Here is a 16,900-nt window from a genome sequence, read left to right on the forward strand (position 1 = left end):
GGTATTATATTTTTAATTTTGGTGTCTGCATATTTATTGCTAGTATAGAAATGCAGTTGATTTTTTATACCAGTCATATCTATAGATTCTTTGTGGTTTTCTACATAGTTAATTATGCCATCTGTAAATATTTTATTTCTTCTTTCTGATCTGTATTCTATTTCCTTTCCTTGCCTTATTGCACTGGCTAGAAAGTCTAGCGCCGTGTTGAGTATGGGTCTGAGAGTGGGTGTCATTGTGCAGTAACTGGTCCTGGAGGGGAAGCACTGGCTCTCTCCCCACTGACCACTGTGTGCAGCACTGGCAGTCTCGTTGTTTTGTGGATGCTCATTATCAGTTGAGGAAGCTCCCTTTTATTTCTACTTTCAAAGATTTTTTGTTTGTTTTCTAAATCATGAATATGTGTTGAATTTCGTCAAATGCCTTTTCTGCATTAAACGATATGATCACAGAGTTTTTCTTCTGTAGGCTATTAATATGGTGGATTACGTTGAATTAAAAAAACAAAAACTAAAACTAAACCAGCCTTGCATCCCTGGAATAAACCCCATTTGATCATGGTATATAATTCTTTAAGTGTGTTGCTGAATTCTATTTTGCTAATACTATTGATTTTTGCATTTATATTTATGAGGAATATTGGTGTATAGGCCTTTTTCTTCCCCCTTTTTAGTACTGTGTCTGATTTTGATATCAGGTTAATAATAGCTTCATAAAGTGACTTGGAAACTATTTTTTATTCTTCTATTTTCTGGAAAAGACTGTCGAATTGGCATTAATTCTTCTTTAAACGTTTGGTAGACTTCTCCAATAAAACCCTTTCGGCCTGGAGATTTATTTGGGGGGAGTTTTAAAATTACATATCCAGTTTCCTTGACAGTGATAGGGTCATTCAAATTATGTGTTTTTTGGAGAAATTGGTGTATTTTATCTAAGTTGTCAAATTAATGTTTGTAGAATTGTTTGTAATATTCCCTTGTTATCCTTCTGACATCTGCAGGATCTATAGTGATAGATCCTGTTTCATTCCTAATTTTAATTTGTGTCTTCTTTCTTTTTCTTTGTCAGTTTTTCTTGAAGTTTATCACTTTCATTGATCTTTTCAAAGAATCAGTTTTCTATTTTGTTGATTTTACTCTATTATTTCAATTAATGGTAATTGGGTTTTGCTCTTTTGTTCTGGTTTTTGTTATATTTTGTACTCCTTTTTTGGGAGGGTCCTTGAGGTGGAAGCTTCTTGATGGGAAACCTTGGCTTTTTTTTAAACTAAGCATTTTACTGCTGCTGAAACATTGCCTCTCAGAACTGCTTAGTTGTGTCCCACAAATTTTGATATGTATATATATATATATATATATATATATATATATATTTTTTTTTTAAATTTCCTTTGGGATTTCCTCCTTGACCCATGGATTATTTAGAAGTGTATCTTTTAGTTTCCAAATGTTTGGAGATTTTCCTGTCATCTCTATCTTACTGATACCTAGTTTGATTTCATCGTGGTCAGAGAACATGCTCTATGATTTTAATTCTGTGAATCTATTGAGGTTTATTTTATGGCCCAGGATGTGATCTATCATGGCGTATATTCTATGGGACTGTTCTGCTAACTGTCAGCTAGATTCTGTTGGTTTATTTCTTTTATTTCCTTATTGATTTTCTGTCTAGTTGTTATATCAATTGTTGAGAGAGAGGTGTTGAAGTCTTCATCTGTAATTGGGGATTTTTTTGTTTCCTTTCAGTTCTGTTTTTCTTCATAGTACTTTGCAGCTTTGTTTCTTGGTGCATATTCATTGAGGATTGCTTTGACTTCCTGGTGAATTGCCCTGTTTATCATTGTATAATGTTCCTTTCTGTCTCTGGTCATTTTTTAAAATTTTGAAGTCTATTTTATCTGATGCTAATCTAACAACTCTGCTCTCCTTAGATTATTAATATTTGTGTGATGTAGTTTTTCTATTTCTTTACTTTCAACCTGCCTGTGAGTTTCTTCTAGGCACTATATAGTTGGATCATTGTTTGAAATCCACTTTGTCAGTCAATGTCTTTTAACTGGTGTATGTAGACCATTTACATGTAATCTAATCTTTGATATGTTAGGCCATAATTATTTTTGCTTCCTGTTCTCTGGCTTTTATTTCTCTTCCTGCTTGAACTTATTTTTTTAGAATTTTATCTTTTATGACAGATTTGATGACTTATAGTGATCTTTTTTCGATGTAGATTTTTTTAGGGGTTGCTCTAGGTGTTACATTGTACATACATAACTTATCACAGTCTACTGGTAGTGTCATTTTATCAGTTCAGTTAAAGGGAGTTCTTCCCTTAATACCCCTTTACCATTTCCTGTAGAAGTGTCTTAAGTATTTCCTCTGCATAATTTAGAACCACATTAGATAATGTTATTTCTAATTTTTGCTTCAGTTGTCAAGCATAATATATAAAATTGAAGGAAAGCCTGATTATATGTATTTTGGCTATGTCCCTGCATCCTCTATGACAGTCCAGGGTTCCTTCTTTCATTGTTTCCTTTCTGTTTAGAGACCTTTCCATAGCCATTTTTTAGGGTAGGTCTGCTAACAGATTCTTTTAGTTTTCCTTCATCTGAAAATGTCTTGATTTCACTTTTATTCCTAAAGGATATTTTCACTGGGTATATGATTCTCGGTTGACAGTTGTTTTCTTTCAGTATTTGAAAAGTATTGTACCACTTTCCTTAACCCTCCATGGTTCCTGATGAGAAATCCATTATATTTGTTTTTCTCCTATCAATAGCTGTTGTTTTTCTCTGGCTTTCTTCAAGATTTTTTTTTTTTTTAAGATTTTATTTATTTATGTTTAGAGAGAGGAGAAAGGAGGGAGAAGAAGAGGGAGAGAACCATCAATGTGAGAGATATAGCCATAGGTTGCCTCTTGCATGCCCCCAAATTGGGACCCGCCCGCAACCCAGGCATGTGCCCTGATGGGAATCAGACTGGCAACCTTTTGGTTCACAGGCTGGTACTCAATCCACTGAGCCCCAGCCAGGGCAAGATTTTTTCTTTGTCTTTGGTTTTTAGAAATTTAATTTTGATGTGTCTTGGTGTGACTTTCTTTCAGTTTATCCTTTGGCATCCCGCAGCTTCTTAAGTTATAGGTGGCTACTTTATGGGAATTTTCCAGCCATTCTTCCTTAAAGTGCTTTTTCTGCCCTACCTTCCTTCCTTCCTTCCTTCCAGGACTCTGGTGACACAAATGTTAGACCTTTTGTTACAGACCCACAGGTCTCCATGATTGTTCTTCTCTTACTTTTATGTTTTAGTCATTTCTCTCTGTTGTCTCATTGGGTAGGTTCTATTGTTTTGTCTTCCAGTTTGCTGATTCTTTCCTTGGTTCTCATTATTCTGCTGTTGAGCCTATCTGTTAAACTTTTTATTTTAGTTATTATATTATTTAGGTTAAAAATTTCCTTTTGGGTCTTATAGTTCCTGTTTCTTTGCTGAGGCTTCCTGTATCTTCATTTATTCTAAGCATGTTCATAATTTCTTCTATTAAGGTTGTATCTTTTTATTAAAATATATTTTATTGATTATGCTATTACAGTTGTCCCAGTTTTCCCCCCTTTGACTCCCTCTGCCCAGTACCCCCCCTTCCCTCCAGCAGTCTCCCCCTTAGTTGGTGTCCATGAGTCGTGCATATAAGTTCTTTGGCTTCTCCATTTCCTGTCTATTTTGTTCCTACCAATTATGCTTCTTAATCTCTGCACCATTTTCCCCATTCTCCCCCTTACCCCCTCCCTGCTGATCACCCTCCAAATGATCCCCACACCTATGATTCTGTTCCTGTTCTGGTTGTTTGCTTAGTTAATTTTTTAGATTCAGTTGTGGAATTTGTCATTTTAATGTTCATAGTTTTGATCTTATTTATTTTCTTATAATAAGGGCTTGGTGATGATGAACTCCTTTAGCTTTGCCTTGTCTGGGAAGCACTTTATCTGCCCTTCCATTCTAAATGATAGCTTTGCTGGGTAGAGTGATCTTGGTTGTAGGTCCTCGCTTTTCATCACTTTGAATATTTCTTGCCAGGTCCTTCTTGCCCACAAAATTTCTTCTGAGAAATCAAGCTGATAGTCTCATGGGAACTCCTCTATAGGTAACTCTCTGCTTTTCTCTTGCTACTTTTAAGATTCTCTCTTTATCTTTAACCTTTGGCATTTTAATTATGATGTGTCATGGTGTGGTCCTCATTGTGGTCAGTTTGTTTGGGACTCTTTGTGTTTCCTGTACTTGTATGTCTATTTCCTTCACCAATCTAGGAAAGTTTTCTTTCATGATTTTTTCAAGTAAGTTTTCAATTTCTTGCTGTTCCTCTTCTTCTTCTGGCATTACTATGATATGGATGTTGGTATATTTGGAGATGTTCCGGAGAGTGCTTATATGATCCTTATTTTTTCTTTGCGATTTTTTTCTTGCTGTTCTGGTTGAATGCTTATTTCTTCCTTATGTTCCAAATCATCGATTTGAATTCCAGCTTTCTCCCATCCACTGGTGGTTCCATGTAGATTTTACTTTATTTCACTTAGTGTAACCTTCATTTCTTCCTTTATGCTGTTGCTGTACTCAGTGAGTTATTTGAGCATCCTGATCACCAGCATGTTTTTAACTCTGCATCTGATAGGTTGGCTATCTCCATTTCATTTAGTTCTTTTTCTGGGGTTTTGTTCTGTTCTTTTTGGGGGGCCATATTTCTTTGCCTCTTCAACTTGGCAGCCCCCCTGTGTTTGTTTCTGTGTGTTAGGTAGAGCTGTTTTGACTCCCTGTCTTAGTAACATGGCCTATTGCAGAAAAGGCACCTGCAAATTGTGTGGGGTGGAGCCTTAAGTACTTGCCGGGGTGGAACAACCCGCTTCACGCTTTTGTGGCTCTGTGTCGAGGGAGGGCTTGAGAGGGTACTGTGCTTCTTCCTGGCATCTGGAGGTGCCCTGTTCCCAGTTACCTCACCGGGGGTGGGGAGGGCGGCGGCAGTTTACATACATTCTAGGTCCATGCAACCCAGTTTACATACATTCTAGGTCCATGCAACCCCTTTAAACGGAGGCTCCTGAAAATCTGGCAGTTACTTCTGCAGCTTCAGCTCCCACTGATTTTTACAGCCAGAAGTTACAGGGATTTATCTTCCTGTTGCTGGAACCCTGGGCTGTGCAGTCTGGCCTGGGGCTGGGATCGCTCGCTCCCAAGGTGTCCCTCCCGATTTTTATCCACCGCATGTGAATGTGGGACTGTTGGTTCCACCACCACCGCCGTCTCTCTGCACAAGACCACGTCTCTGCACCTTTCTGCCGGTTTCCACAGCTCTGCCCCTCCTTCTCACCTGGGTGAATGTGGCTTTTTTAAGTCCTTGATTGTCGGGCTTCCATACACCTTGACTTTCTGACAGTTCTGGGTGTTGTTTGTTTTAAGATTTAGTTATAATTCTTTCTACAGTTGCACTAGGAGATGAAGCGTGTCTACCTATGCCTCCATCTTGACCACACCATAATTTCTTAATGAAACATTTTAGCATGGCTACTTTAAAATTGTCATCAGATAATTCCGACACGTCGACCTCGGTATTGGTTTCTGTCAAATATTTTTGTTCATTCAGTTTACGACCTTAATGGTTCTTGGCATGATGGTGATCTTTCGATTGAAACATGGAAATTTTTGTGTTTTGTTAGGTGCCTCTGGATTGTGTTTGACACTTCTCTTTCAGTTGGATTTTTCTGACACTACTTTAGCAGGGGTAGGGGAGCCACAGCCTTTTTATTTTTAGGTAGAAGCACAGCTACCCCCACCCCCACTTGGCCTCCATTGACACTTTAGGTGGGAGGTGCCTTGTTACCGTGGGAGTGGAGGGGGAGTTCAGCACCCCACATGTCCTCTGACATTGCCCCAATAGGGAGAGGGAGGGGGCCTTGTTAATGCTGGGGGGTTGGAAGTCCTAGCTCCCTACCTGGCCTCCTGACACTTCCCTTGCAGAGTTGCTGGCCAGCAAGGTGGAAGTCTAGCCTTTGTTGTCATAGTGGGGGTCAGGCTGCACCTTTTCTGTGGCGTCTGCCTAGTGTAGGGTCGTTACTGTCTTAAGAGTTTTCTGTCTTGCTAGGTATCTCTTCCCTGGATCTTCAGCTCAAGAGAACAGGCTTTTGTTTTCTTGTCTGTGCTCATTGGCATTTCCAGGTTGCCTACTCCTCCAGGCCCCCGCCTGGGACAGTGAGGCAAAAATAAAAGCCAGGGCACATACTTCCTTGTTATTTCTTGGGTCCTGAAGTATCTCCATCCACTTTTCAGAATCTTCTCTGGTTTGTCTTATATACAGTGTCCAGGGTTTAATTTTTACTTAGGAGGAATAGGGAAAATTACATCTACCCCATATTCCAGGAAGCAGAAGTTTCAAGGAACCATATTTGGAAGGGCTTTGAGTTGAGGTGTCTGCCCAGACCACCAGCAGCCTCCTGGCAGAGACCAGCCAGCAAGAAGAGCAGCCTCTGCTTTCCTGGATCTGGGAGGGGAGACTGAGTTTCCTTGGAAGAGAAGCTTTCATGTGTTAGCCCCTACATGGGCTGTATAGGCTGTTGGGTTTTCTCCAGGGCAGCCAGCCTGAAATAGAACTCAGTTCCATTCTTTGGGTCCTTCCAGCCCAGCTTGGATCATCGATATTAACAACAGATACCTACTTCTCCTGAACACCACCCCCTCCAAAACCAAACAAAAAGCCAAGCCAGAAAACAAAAAAACTAGAGCATACTCCTGCATTGTCTGTTTCAGAGTTTGCGTTTCAGGTCGTTAGGGGTTCTCAGGAAGAGAATGCCTCCCAGCCTGCTGGAGGCCTTTCCCCAGGAAGAAAGGTGACAGTGGCTCTGCTTGGTGCTTCTGGACTTCCTGACACGGCTGGGTCTGGTCCTTCCTCACCGCCCCAGGGTGCAGTCACTCCTGCCCAGAGTCCTCTCTTCCCCAGGCCATCCTCCTGTGTGCACAGAGGGGTGGGGGAGCTCACCTCCTTCACGGTCATTTCTGCCTCCCAGTTTGCTCACTTTGGGTGGTAGTGCAGGGCGGCAGGTACCTTGCTGTCTCCTGGGATCCTGAAGTTGCACAGCAGAGGCCTGGTGGTTCTTGTCATTCAGCTGTAGGCACCGAGTCAGCCCCGTAGGTGCTTCTTGCTCTACTCTTACTCTGTCAGGACTGTGCCTGCCGCCTCTTGCTCCCCCTCCAGCGTCTGTGCCTGGCACGTCCCACCTCCCTTCCTACAAACTGATGGACCAGGTTATTGACCTTTGAAATCTTTGTCCCTGTCTCTCTGAATGAAGTTTCCCAAATGTCAAGGAGGAGGAAGGGGATGGGGCAGAGTCACTTGAAAATTTACAGCGACATGTTCCCTGGCCACTCCCCTGATATGGTCTTCTTAGGTGTGGGAAGAGGATTCATTAATTGACATTTCTTTTGGACTGTGAGGCTGTGAAGATAGGAGCAGTTTCTTATTTATCTCTGCTCTCCCATTGCCTGTCACAGTCCTTGGTAAGTGATTTTGTTTAACAGCTTTATTAAGATAATGTTCACATATCCTGCGATGGACCCAATTTGATGATTTTCAGTGTATTCCCAGAGGTGTGCAGCCATCACCACATCAATTTTAGAACATATTCATCATTCCAAAGGAAGCTTTGTACATCTTTGCTGTCACCCCCCCCCCCCCAAGTCCTTCTATCCCCTGGCCATTATCAGCCATTAACCTGCCTCCTGTCACTGTGACTTTGCCTTGGTAAATGTTCTTGATGGAACGGTACCTCCTTCCCAGCCTGCTGCTCCTCCCGGAGCACTTGTTCCTGGCCCTGTGCCCTCCATTGGCCCAGGCTTCCTGTCTTTCAGGACATCCCGCACCCCTGGAAGGGGCGATCTGATCTGTAGAAGGAGGTCATAGCCCAGCAGGGTGGGTGCAGGCAGGCCGTGGGGCTGTGCACACAGCACACTGAGGAGACATTTGTTGAGTGAGTGACACTGGTGGTGGCCAGGTTCTGAGGAAACGTGTGCCAGTCCCTCAGGTCTCCCACTGTCCCTTCAGGGACAGGTTAAGTAGATATAGCTGAGAATGTGAAGTTGCCCCACAGTGCTGCAGCCAGGGACTAGGAGGGTGGTGTCCAATGAAAGCTAGACCCAAGTGGAGGAGACATGACTGGACTAACCTCCTTATTTTCCAGGTTGGGGAACTGAAGGCTGATGGGCAAAGTGGGGTTCACCTGGCCCAGGATACCCACCCCAATGCTTTGTGCGGGCTTTTGTGGGGTCTGCCGAGTGTGCACATCCCTGAGTGATGTGGGAGAGAGACCGGGCGTGCTCGCTTGCCTGGGGATGGCTGTGCGCTGCTGGTGTTTACTGAAAAAGCAGGCCTCTACTCTCTTTGCTTCTGCTTTCTCAGGCAGAGTTTTATTCCCTGCTCAGACAGTGGCCTGCCTGAGTCGTGTCCCTCTAACCCCTGGTTCTCTGCCAGCACCCGTTTCCGTGTTTCATCAAAGCCAGCCACCCCCTTCCTTCCTTCTGCCCACTCCACACCCCTTGCCCACAGCCCCTCTTACCTGCCCTGTTCACGCTCATGGGGAGAAGCCGGTGTGCTTCCCCTGGGGTCCTTGAGGACCCTGCAGAAGCTAAGAAAAAAATGTTCTTGGCTCATCAAGATACTGTGTGACCTCTGTCATGTGACCTTCCTTCTCTGAGTCACAGATTCCTCCTCAATAAGCTGAGGTGGTGTGACAGCAGAACCCTTAAGGCTTACCCAGAGATCAATCCTTATGTGTAAGGTGGGGGTTTACTGCCCACCAAAGGGTAGTGGACAGATAGGCCTGCTTATGGCTTTCCCAAACCCCTTCTCACCGCCTGGGTGTGGCTAAAAAGGGAAGCAGGGCCAGAGTACCTGTCCGGATCTTTTAGTTCATGTTGAGCTCTTTACTGCCAGGGTCTTGGATGAGGGGGACTCTTTGAATATGAAAATATAATAGTAGCTAACATTTATTAAGCACTTACAGGCCAAACACTGTACTCAGTATATTTTTTCCTCAGTTTATTTTTAGATATAATTTACATAAAATTCGTCCTCTTAAAGTGTACAATTCAGTAGTTTTTAGCATATTCACAATGTCATGCTACCATTTCCACTATCTAATTTCAGAACATTTTCATCACCCCCCAAAGAACCCCCATATCTGTTAGTGTTCACTCTCCATCTCCTGTCCCCTCCCTGTCCTGGCAGCCACTAATCTGCTTTCTGTTTCTATGGATTTACCTGTTCATGTAGGTGGAATCATGCTGTACGTGGCCTTTTGTGTCTCTCTTCCCTCACTCGGCATAATGTCTTCAGGGTTCATCCGTGGTGTAGTGTATGTGTGTATCAGTACTTACGCCTTTTTTTTTTTTTAAGTATATTTTATTGATTATATTGTTACAATAGTTCCAATTTTTTCCTCCTTTACTCCCCTCTGCCCAGCACTCCCTTCCCCCAGCAATCCCACCCCTCTTAGTTCATGTCCATGGATCATGCATTTACGTTCCCCGGCTTCACCCTTTCCTATATTAGTCTTTTTTTAAAAAAATTAAGTACTTACACCTTCTTACTGCCGAGTAATATTTCATGGTATGGATGTGCCACAGTTTATCCATTCCTCTGTTGATGGTCGTTAGGTTGTGTTGCCTTTTGGTCATTGTTTATAGTGCTGCTGTGAACATTCATGTCTGGGTTTTTATTTGCGTACCTGCTTTAAGTGTTCTTGGGTGTATATAGCTAGGAGTGGAATTCTGGGGTGTATGAAATTCTACATTTAACCTTTTGAGGAACTGCCAAACTGGTGTCCACAGTGGCTACACCATTTACATTCCTTTGCATTATCTCCATCCTCACCTAAGTTTCATGAGGTGTAGATGTAATTATTATCCATACCCCTTTCAAATGGGAGAATTGAAGCTCAAGGGCATCTCAGCGCAAGGTCACACAGCTGGTCACTGGATGCTGCTTTGGCCGGTGCTGGCTGTGATCACTAAAGCCGGGTCTCTTCTCTCAGACCCTGTTTTTTACTGTCAGGATGAGGGCTTTGGACTGTGTTGTTCACGTGATACCTAGTGCCTAGCGCACATTGGCACTCACCTGGTTATTGAAGAAAATGCCGTTTTTCTGATCTTGGTGACTTGATCAGGAAGTTGAGAGAGGTGTCTGCTTTCTGAGGAGTTCCTGTACTCTGCAGTTTCTCCTCTTTCCCCTGGGCTTTGTGTTCCCATCTCTACACCAGACACTACAGGCCTCCCGTGGCCCCTTGCTGTCGCATCCTGGGGCTGGGGGAGGCGGTGTGTGGGGTGTGCTAGGCAGAGGGGATTTCTGTTTCTTGCAAGTGCTTATCCTGAATTTGACTGTTGAGACCTGTCTTTTCTCTGTGGTCCAAGGCCTCTGACGACCTGCCCTTTTCTCCTCCAGGCAAAACCCATTTATGGTGGCTGGCTGCTCCTGGCTCCAGATGGGACGGACTTTGACAACCCAGTACATCGGTCTCGGGTAAGGGAATCAGTCAACTCCTGGGGTGGGAGGGACCAGAGAGGGGCTCTGCTCAGGGCGAACTGACAGAAAGGAGGAAGGAGATGGGGAGTGGACAGGGGGCCACCGAATGGTAGGATCCGCAGGAGCGCTGTTCGGCAAACTCGTAGGACCCGTAGGCAGTCTCAGTTCTGTGTAGCTAAGCCTGGTGCTGCCTTCAAAATAAGCTCTCACATGGTGTTGCCTGTTTCAGGGGTCAACTTAACTCTAGAAATAGTTAAATGGAAAAGGCAAAAGTTCAGCAAATGTTTGCAATTATGCTAATTAGGCTCCTAGTTTCTTCAGTGCCAAGGCCCTGCCTCCTGCAGCTCCCTCTTCCCTCTTCACTTTCCTCCCCTCCCATCCTCCCCAGCTAGAGTCTCAGAAATAAGCGCTAAGGAAGGGATGAGGGTCTTGAGGACTCGCTTTTACTCCTGCTCCTGCTCCTGCCCCTGCTCTCCTGGGCACTCCAGCCCAAAGCGGTTCCTGCTGTGCACAGGCTGCTGGAGCCTTGTCCCTGACCAGTGGTTGCTTCCTCTGCCAGGGATCCCCTTTGGATTGGACTCCAGTGAAAACAGTGAGCTTCCTTTCTCCACTTTTCCAGGTGTTGTTGCCCACACCCTGCACATTGCTGCAGCTCTGCCCCTTCTTGTCCCCTGCTCGCCCAGAGAGCCTCTGACCTGCCTCTTGGTCTCTGCTGCCACCAGCCCGAATGCCACACTCCTGGGTGGGGGTGGCACCCCACAGACCTGGTGCTGTGTCTGGTCCTTTGGGATTCCTTCTGGGATGGGTTTTGTCTTTAAAGACTACAAATAGGGGCCTTGGAAATGTTTCCTGGGAAGAGCTTCCCCATGGACACCCAGTGTGGAACAGTCCTCTACAGGTCCTCTTGGTGAGGCCATTGGACTGTCCTGTTTCTGCCATCCATGCCAAGGACTGTGGTGCAGTGCCTGGGGTAACCAGTGGGCAGCTCCTTTCTAAATGTATTTAGATCATACAGGATTGCCATTCCCAGCTTCTCATGGGAAAGTCATTATTCTAAATGATGTAATTCTGGCCCAAAGCAAAGAGACATGATATTCTAGGTAGTTCTTGTGGCCTTATTGCCAGTAAAAGTATGAATTATGTTGGGTTTTTTTGAATGCTGAAAATAGGTCATGAGATCCTCATGAGGAAGGCACGTAGCCTCATGGTCTTTCTCCTTCTGCTGTCAGTGCCACTGGACCACCGATGGCCCCCAGCACCGGGCCGCGGCTTCCGAGCAGAGGGCAGGCACCCTGCCAGTCGCACACTCCCTGGCCATCGGAGTTACTCCCACTGGTCTCATACCTCCTCAGTTTCGGTTTTTGTTAGCTCGCTTCTCAGTGAGCGTTGGGGCTTGGCTGCCTTTTTCCCTCTCTCCCATTCCCTGTGGGTCATCATAACAACCTTTCACAGCAGTTTCCTAGATTTCTTCAGAAGCAGGGAATCAGTGCTTCCTATTCTCAGGTTATTCCATATCATGTCAGATGATTCATCAAATAAATATTGATACATGGTATGTGATAAGCTCTGTGCTGCGTACATCAAGTATACAAAAAGGTGACCAAGACACATCTGCTCCTGAGGAGCTTGCAAATTAAAATAAAGCAAGCATCTTGTTAAATCTCAATAACTTACATGGAAACACACTATGTGGCTTGGGCCTCTCCTCTGGTCCAATCCTGGGTAATAAATCACCATTCTTCCACATTGGGACCCTCTTTTCCTGCTCTCTAGCTCCGAAATGGAAGCTGTGGAACCAGCGTCCTTTAGCTAGAGGTTTGTCAGACTCAGGGACTGAACACATGGAGATCAGGGCCAGGACCCTCCTAAACACCTACTCTCGGTTCCTTTGCAGAAATGGCAGCGGCGGTTCTTTATCCTGTACGAGCACGGCCTCTTGCGCTACGCTCTGGATGAGATGGTGAGGCCCTCCTCTGCCCCCGCCCCACCTCTGTCTTCTCCAGGCCACTTTATGATGGCTGCGTTGGCATCATCTCTGAGCACAGCATCTGTGTACTCTCACTTGGGCTTCTCTTTGGGAGCCTTGTTCTCTTTTGAAGAACTTGTGGTGGTTGGTAGAGATTACTCTTACAACCCAGACCTCTGTTTTGAGATGTCTTCAGTGGTCACGGTTGAGAGTAAGTAGAGTAAGTAGTGAGGGAGGAAGTCACTTCCCTCCAAGGCTCATAGATGTTGGTCTTGGCCGTTGCACTCCCAACGAGACATGGAACAGGCTGGGGGCCAGCGGGGCAGGTGGGGGTGGGCCCTGGGTGTGCATGTGGAAGTTGAGCACACACGCCTCCACAGGCTGCAGTCCCAAGACTGCCTCTCACTTCCGTTGCTGTAACTGGCCTTGCTCATCCAGTGGATCTGCTGAGGCCTCCTGGTCATCGTTGTTCTTCTGGTCTCTAAGCCCGAGCACGCAGGTTCCTTCCTGCCACGCTGCCCGCCTGGTTTGCTTCTTGCTTCCTGGGCTGGGTGACTGTTTACTGCTCTTGGTCCAGAGGCAAACCTGAAAACCAAGCAGGCAGAATGTTCTGGCTTTTCTTTTTCCAACCCATTTTGTATCCTGATTTTTTTTCTCTAAAGGAGATTGGTCTCCTAACTAATCTGAGATATGACTGAATTCTAAACTTAATAAAGGGTTGAAGATGGAGGATTTGAGCATCTTTTCTGGTTCCATTTGAGTATGTATGTGAGCGTATGTGCATTCATTTGGACAGCATTTTAAAATAGGGATTATCCTAGAAAATCTGGTCACACCATGTAAAATATGTCGGCCCCATCCCACCCAGAGTTCATTTCTTTGCTTTAAGGGTGAAAGCAGACTCCAGAAGTGTGAGCAGAGATGCCTGTCCTCCCTAGGACCGCAGAGACTGTGTGCACTTGGAGTTTAGGGTAGTTATTAAAGCTCATAGGTGAATAGGCCCTAAGTGGATCCATTTCCACACGTATGTTCTAATTTTTGTGTTTTGATGCTTTCTCTTTTACTTCTGGGATAAATTAATGGGTCGACATCTAGGTATGGAATTAATAGGTATGACACCTAGCTCTTAATTGAGTATCACTTCATTGGTTCCTTCTTAAAAAGAATTTTTGTCTTGCTCCTTCCTGTGAGCATATTATACAGTGTGGATGGGCCACAGCGGTTTTTGCCACAAAAACATCTGTGGTCCAGAGTAGTTTGAGGTGACTGAGTTAGAGGTGTGTGCCAGTGGTGTGGTGGTGGTGAGAGCAGGGGGACTGATTTCACTGGGACCCTTGTTTCCTTTGAGGAAAGGAAACAGGCGTGGAGGCTAACCCAGGGCTGCTTCCATGTGTGATCCCAGCTTAGCTGTCATTTCTGCAGTAGCTCTAGGGGGAGAGCTGGGCTGCTAGGAGCCTTGAGGTTTGCTTGTCCTCCCTCTGCCTGACTGACCTGTTCTGAAGTCCTGCAAAGGCTGACAATTAGAGGAGGAGCCTCAGAGGTCAGTGGATTCTATTCAGGCTGGACTGAACTTCCCTTGAAGACCAGGTATTCTGGTCAGGAAATCTCTCTTTAGGTCTAACTGGAGTCCAGCACAATTCATTACTCCCCTCAGCTCAGCTGCACAGCACAGAGGGGGTGGCCGCTGGAGACGCCTTTGTGTGTGGGCACAAACGCGATGCACATGCTGCACCCCAAGGGCCATGGAGCCGTGAGAACTGACACCTCGAAGGACGTTCTGGTCTCCCAGCAACCTGGATGCTGGTTGGGTGTTATTTCATGCACTGCTAGGGCCAAAGTGGAGCTGTGCTCAGTGACACAAGACAAGAAAGAAGCTTCAAGAAAAACTTGGGACTGCAGGCAGGGCTTTGGGGGAATGCCCAGAGGTGAGAGTTTGGGGCCATGGGCCACTTTTTGGCAGATGACCTTGGAGCTTAAGAGTCTGACCCCATGAGGCAGTTAGTGCTGATCTGCCCAAACTGTGGGCGGTATAGGTACACGGCACCTTTTGGGAGTAAAGTCACATTACTTCTTTGAGTGAAAAACCAGTGGTGGTTGCTTTGAAATACCTTTAAAGCAACACTTAAGTGGGTAAGGATTTTCTTTTATGTATGGGGAAGGTTACAAGGAAGCATTAGGGTTACACTTGAGAAGAGGCTGGGTGAAGGGGGCAGTCGGATGCCAGCTGCCCAGTGGTCAGCATCAGGGCCTCTGCCGTGCAGCTTACAGGTGGGCTCCAGTTCCCCGGTGGTTTGCATGGGTCCTTGTCCTTCACGGCCACTCACGAGATGAGCACAACCTAGAACCCTAGAGCTCCAGCCCAGGGTCACCTTTCCCGAAGCTTCGACTCATGCCTCCACTTGGCCAGCAGGGTCCCGAGACCTGAAGCAGGAGAACTTTTTAGGCAGTCTGTGTGTGAACTGAATTCTAGCCATGCTGGAAGTCTTCTGTTTGAGTCTCTAAAGCTGTGGTCTTCAGTTGGGGCCCATGGTGCCTCCAAGGAATGGCACGGTCTGGAGTCATCTTTGATTCTCACAAGTGCGTGGGGTGGGGGGGGTTGCTACTGGCACCTGGTGGGTGGAGGTCAGGGATGGTGCTAACACACTGTGATGCACAGAACAAGCCACTCCGCCTACAGGACCATGATCGGGCTTCAGATGTCAGTGGTGCCAAGGCTTAGAAAACCTGCGAGACCTTGTCGGTAACTTTAAAATTTTCTTCAAGTGTTTTTAAAGTAAAATATGAGTTGTTATCATCCCTGTTCTTAAAAGGTACAGAAGGATTCAGTCATCAGATTTTCTGGGAATGAGAGAAGTGATAGGACAAGCTCAGCCTGCTGGCTGGTGTGGTAGGTGCCGGGCAGGGAACAGGGAGGGACGGTGTCTGGTGTGGAGGGGTTTCCACGGCGTATCCCCGCACATCAGACGGCCACAGGGCTAGCAGGACTGCGTCTGCATGGCTTTTTCCCAGGGAACACATGGGTACCCTTTACTGTGGCATGCTTGGACCATCGTGCCTGTGTAGTGGCCGCATCTTGGGGTTGGCCTCCCAGAGCAGCAGCCCTGAGCAGCCGGTTCCACCACCACCACCAGCTCCACCGCTCCTGCCCAGCTTCGCCCCAGCGCTCCCCTCTCCCCTGGGCCTCCCTAGCTAACCTGCGTGCAATAACTTTTGTAGCATTTTATGGCTAGACTTTTCCCTTAACACTTAGTCAAAATCTCTTTCACGTTGTTACTTGACTTTTATACAACATTACTATTTCTTTTAATTTGCTCAAATGTTATCTTAGCAACTAGATTTTTTTTTTTTCTTTTTTCTGTTTTATTGGGGGAGGCCCCTGACAATTCTTGGTATCTTTCTACATTGTCTGGCCTGGGGCTTAGATGGCAGAGGCCCAGTAAATATTTGGTCAGTGGAGCTAGCCATCCCTGTAAATGCATTGTTGCAGAATTTCTGCTTTCAGCTTGAGAAGGCCAGAGCTGGGAGAAGGTGGGAGAGGTATTAGGTGTGGTAAGGGGGTGCAGCTCCTCATGGTTCCTCAGCAGAGAGAACCAGACAGGGGGGTTGTGTGGGCCCCGTTCGCAAGGACCAAGAGGGGCATGGCAGTTGCTGTGCTTGTCAGGAGTCCCAGGAGGAGGAGGGGCCTTCGTCCCTGGGCACGGGCCTGCCTTGGGGGCTGCTTTGAGAGCCCTTTCTGCTTGGGCTCTTCTGCTAGGTTTGGGCCTTCTGGGGACTGACTGTTGCCTTTCTCGTCCATGCCGCTTTCAGTTAGGACTAACCTTTGGGAATCACTTTTTCTTTTTTGGGAAGTTTTTTGTTGTTGTTGCTACACCCACGTACCCTGTAACTGGTGGGTGTGGAGGAGAGGCAGTTTTCCCAAAAAAGGAAAAGAAATTTCCCAAATGTAAGCAGAGGCGTGGTAGGCTCAGGGCAGCCTCACAGGCAAGTGGGAGCCTGAGCAGCCCGGCTGGGCCTCTGGTTTCCCAGCAGTGGGCAGAGTGAGGAATCTAGAAACCCAGACTGCTGCTTCTCTCCTCTACTTTTGGTTTTCTTCCTACACCAAATTCTGCCACTTCTTTTTGAGCTTTTGGGAATGGATGGAAGGCTAAGGTGCTGGCATCAGCAGAACCCAAAGGCCACTTTAGAAGGCTTTCCCGGAGAGGCACCGAGCTCTGCGGGGAAGCAGAGTTCGAAGTTTTAGGCAGAATACAGTGGTCACTGAAGCTTTGGGGCCCTTGCTTTCATGTTCTCTTCCTTTTCCCTCCTGGAAGTAGGCAAAAAGATGGTCTAATGTTTGTTTCTAATTATGGTAAAATATAAGTAATTGAATTTACCATTTTAACC

The 16,900-nt window shown here is 46.0% G+C and overlaps 1 protein-coding gene across 1 annotated transcript in view; it reads left to right on the forward strand.

Annotated features, from left to right (window-relative positions):
• The window catches only part of LOC149997546 (uncharacterized), a 78,868-nt gene that overhangs the window by 28,978 nt on the left and 32,990 nt on the right, over nt 1-16,900 (forward strand). The window contains exons 3-4 of the mRNA XM_090257484.1: nt 10,471-10,548; nt 12,446-12,511. Of these exons, the coding sequence (XP_090113610.1) occupies nt 10,471-10,548; nt 12,446-12,511 (144 nt within the window). The remainder of the gene's footprint in view (nt 1-10,470; nt 10,549-12,445; nt 12,512-16,900) is intronic.

This window comes from Furipterus horrens, unplaced genomic scaffold, assembly GCF_987537825.1.
Source record: "Furipterus horrens unplaced genomic scaffold, mFurHor1.1.pri manual_scaffold_11, whole genome shotgun sequence".
Taxonomy (NCBI): domain Eukaryota; kingdom Metazoa; phylum Chordata; class Mammalia; order Chiroptera; family Furipteridae; genus Furipterus; species Furipterus horrens.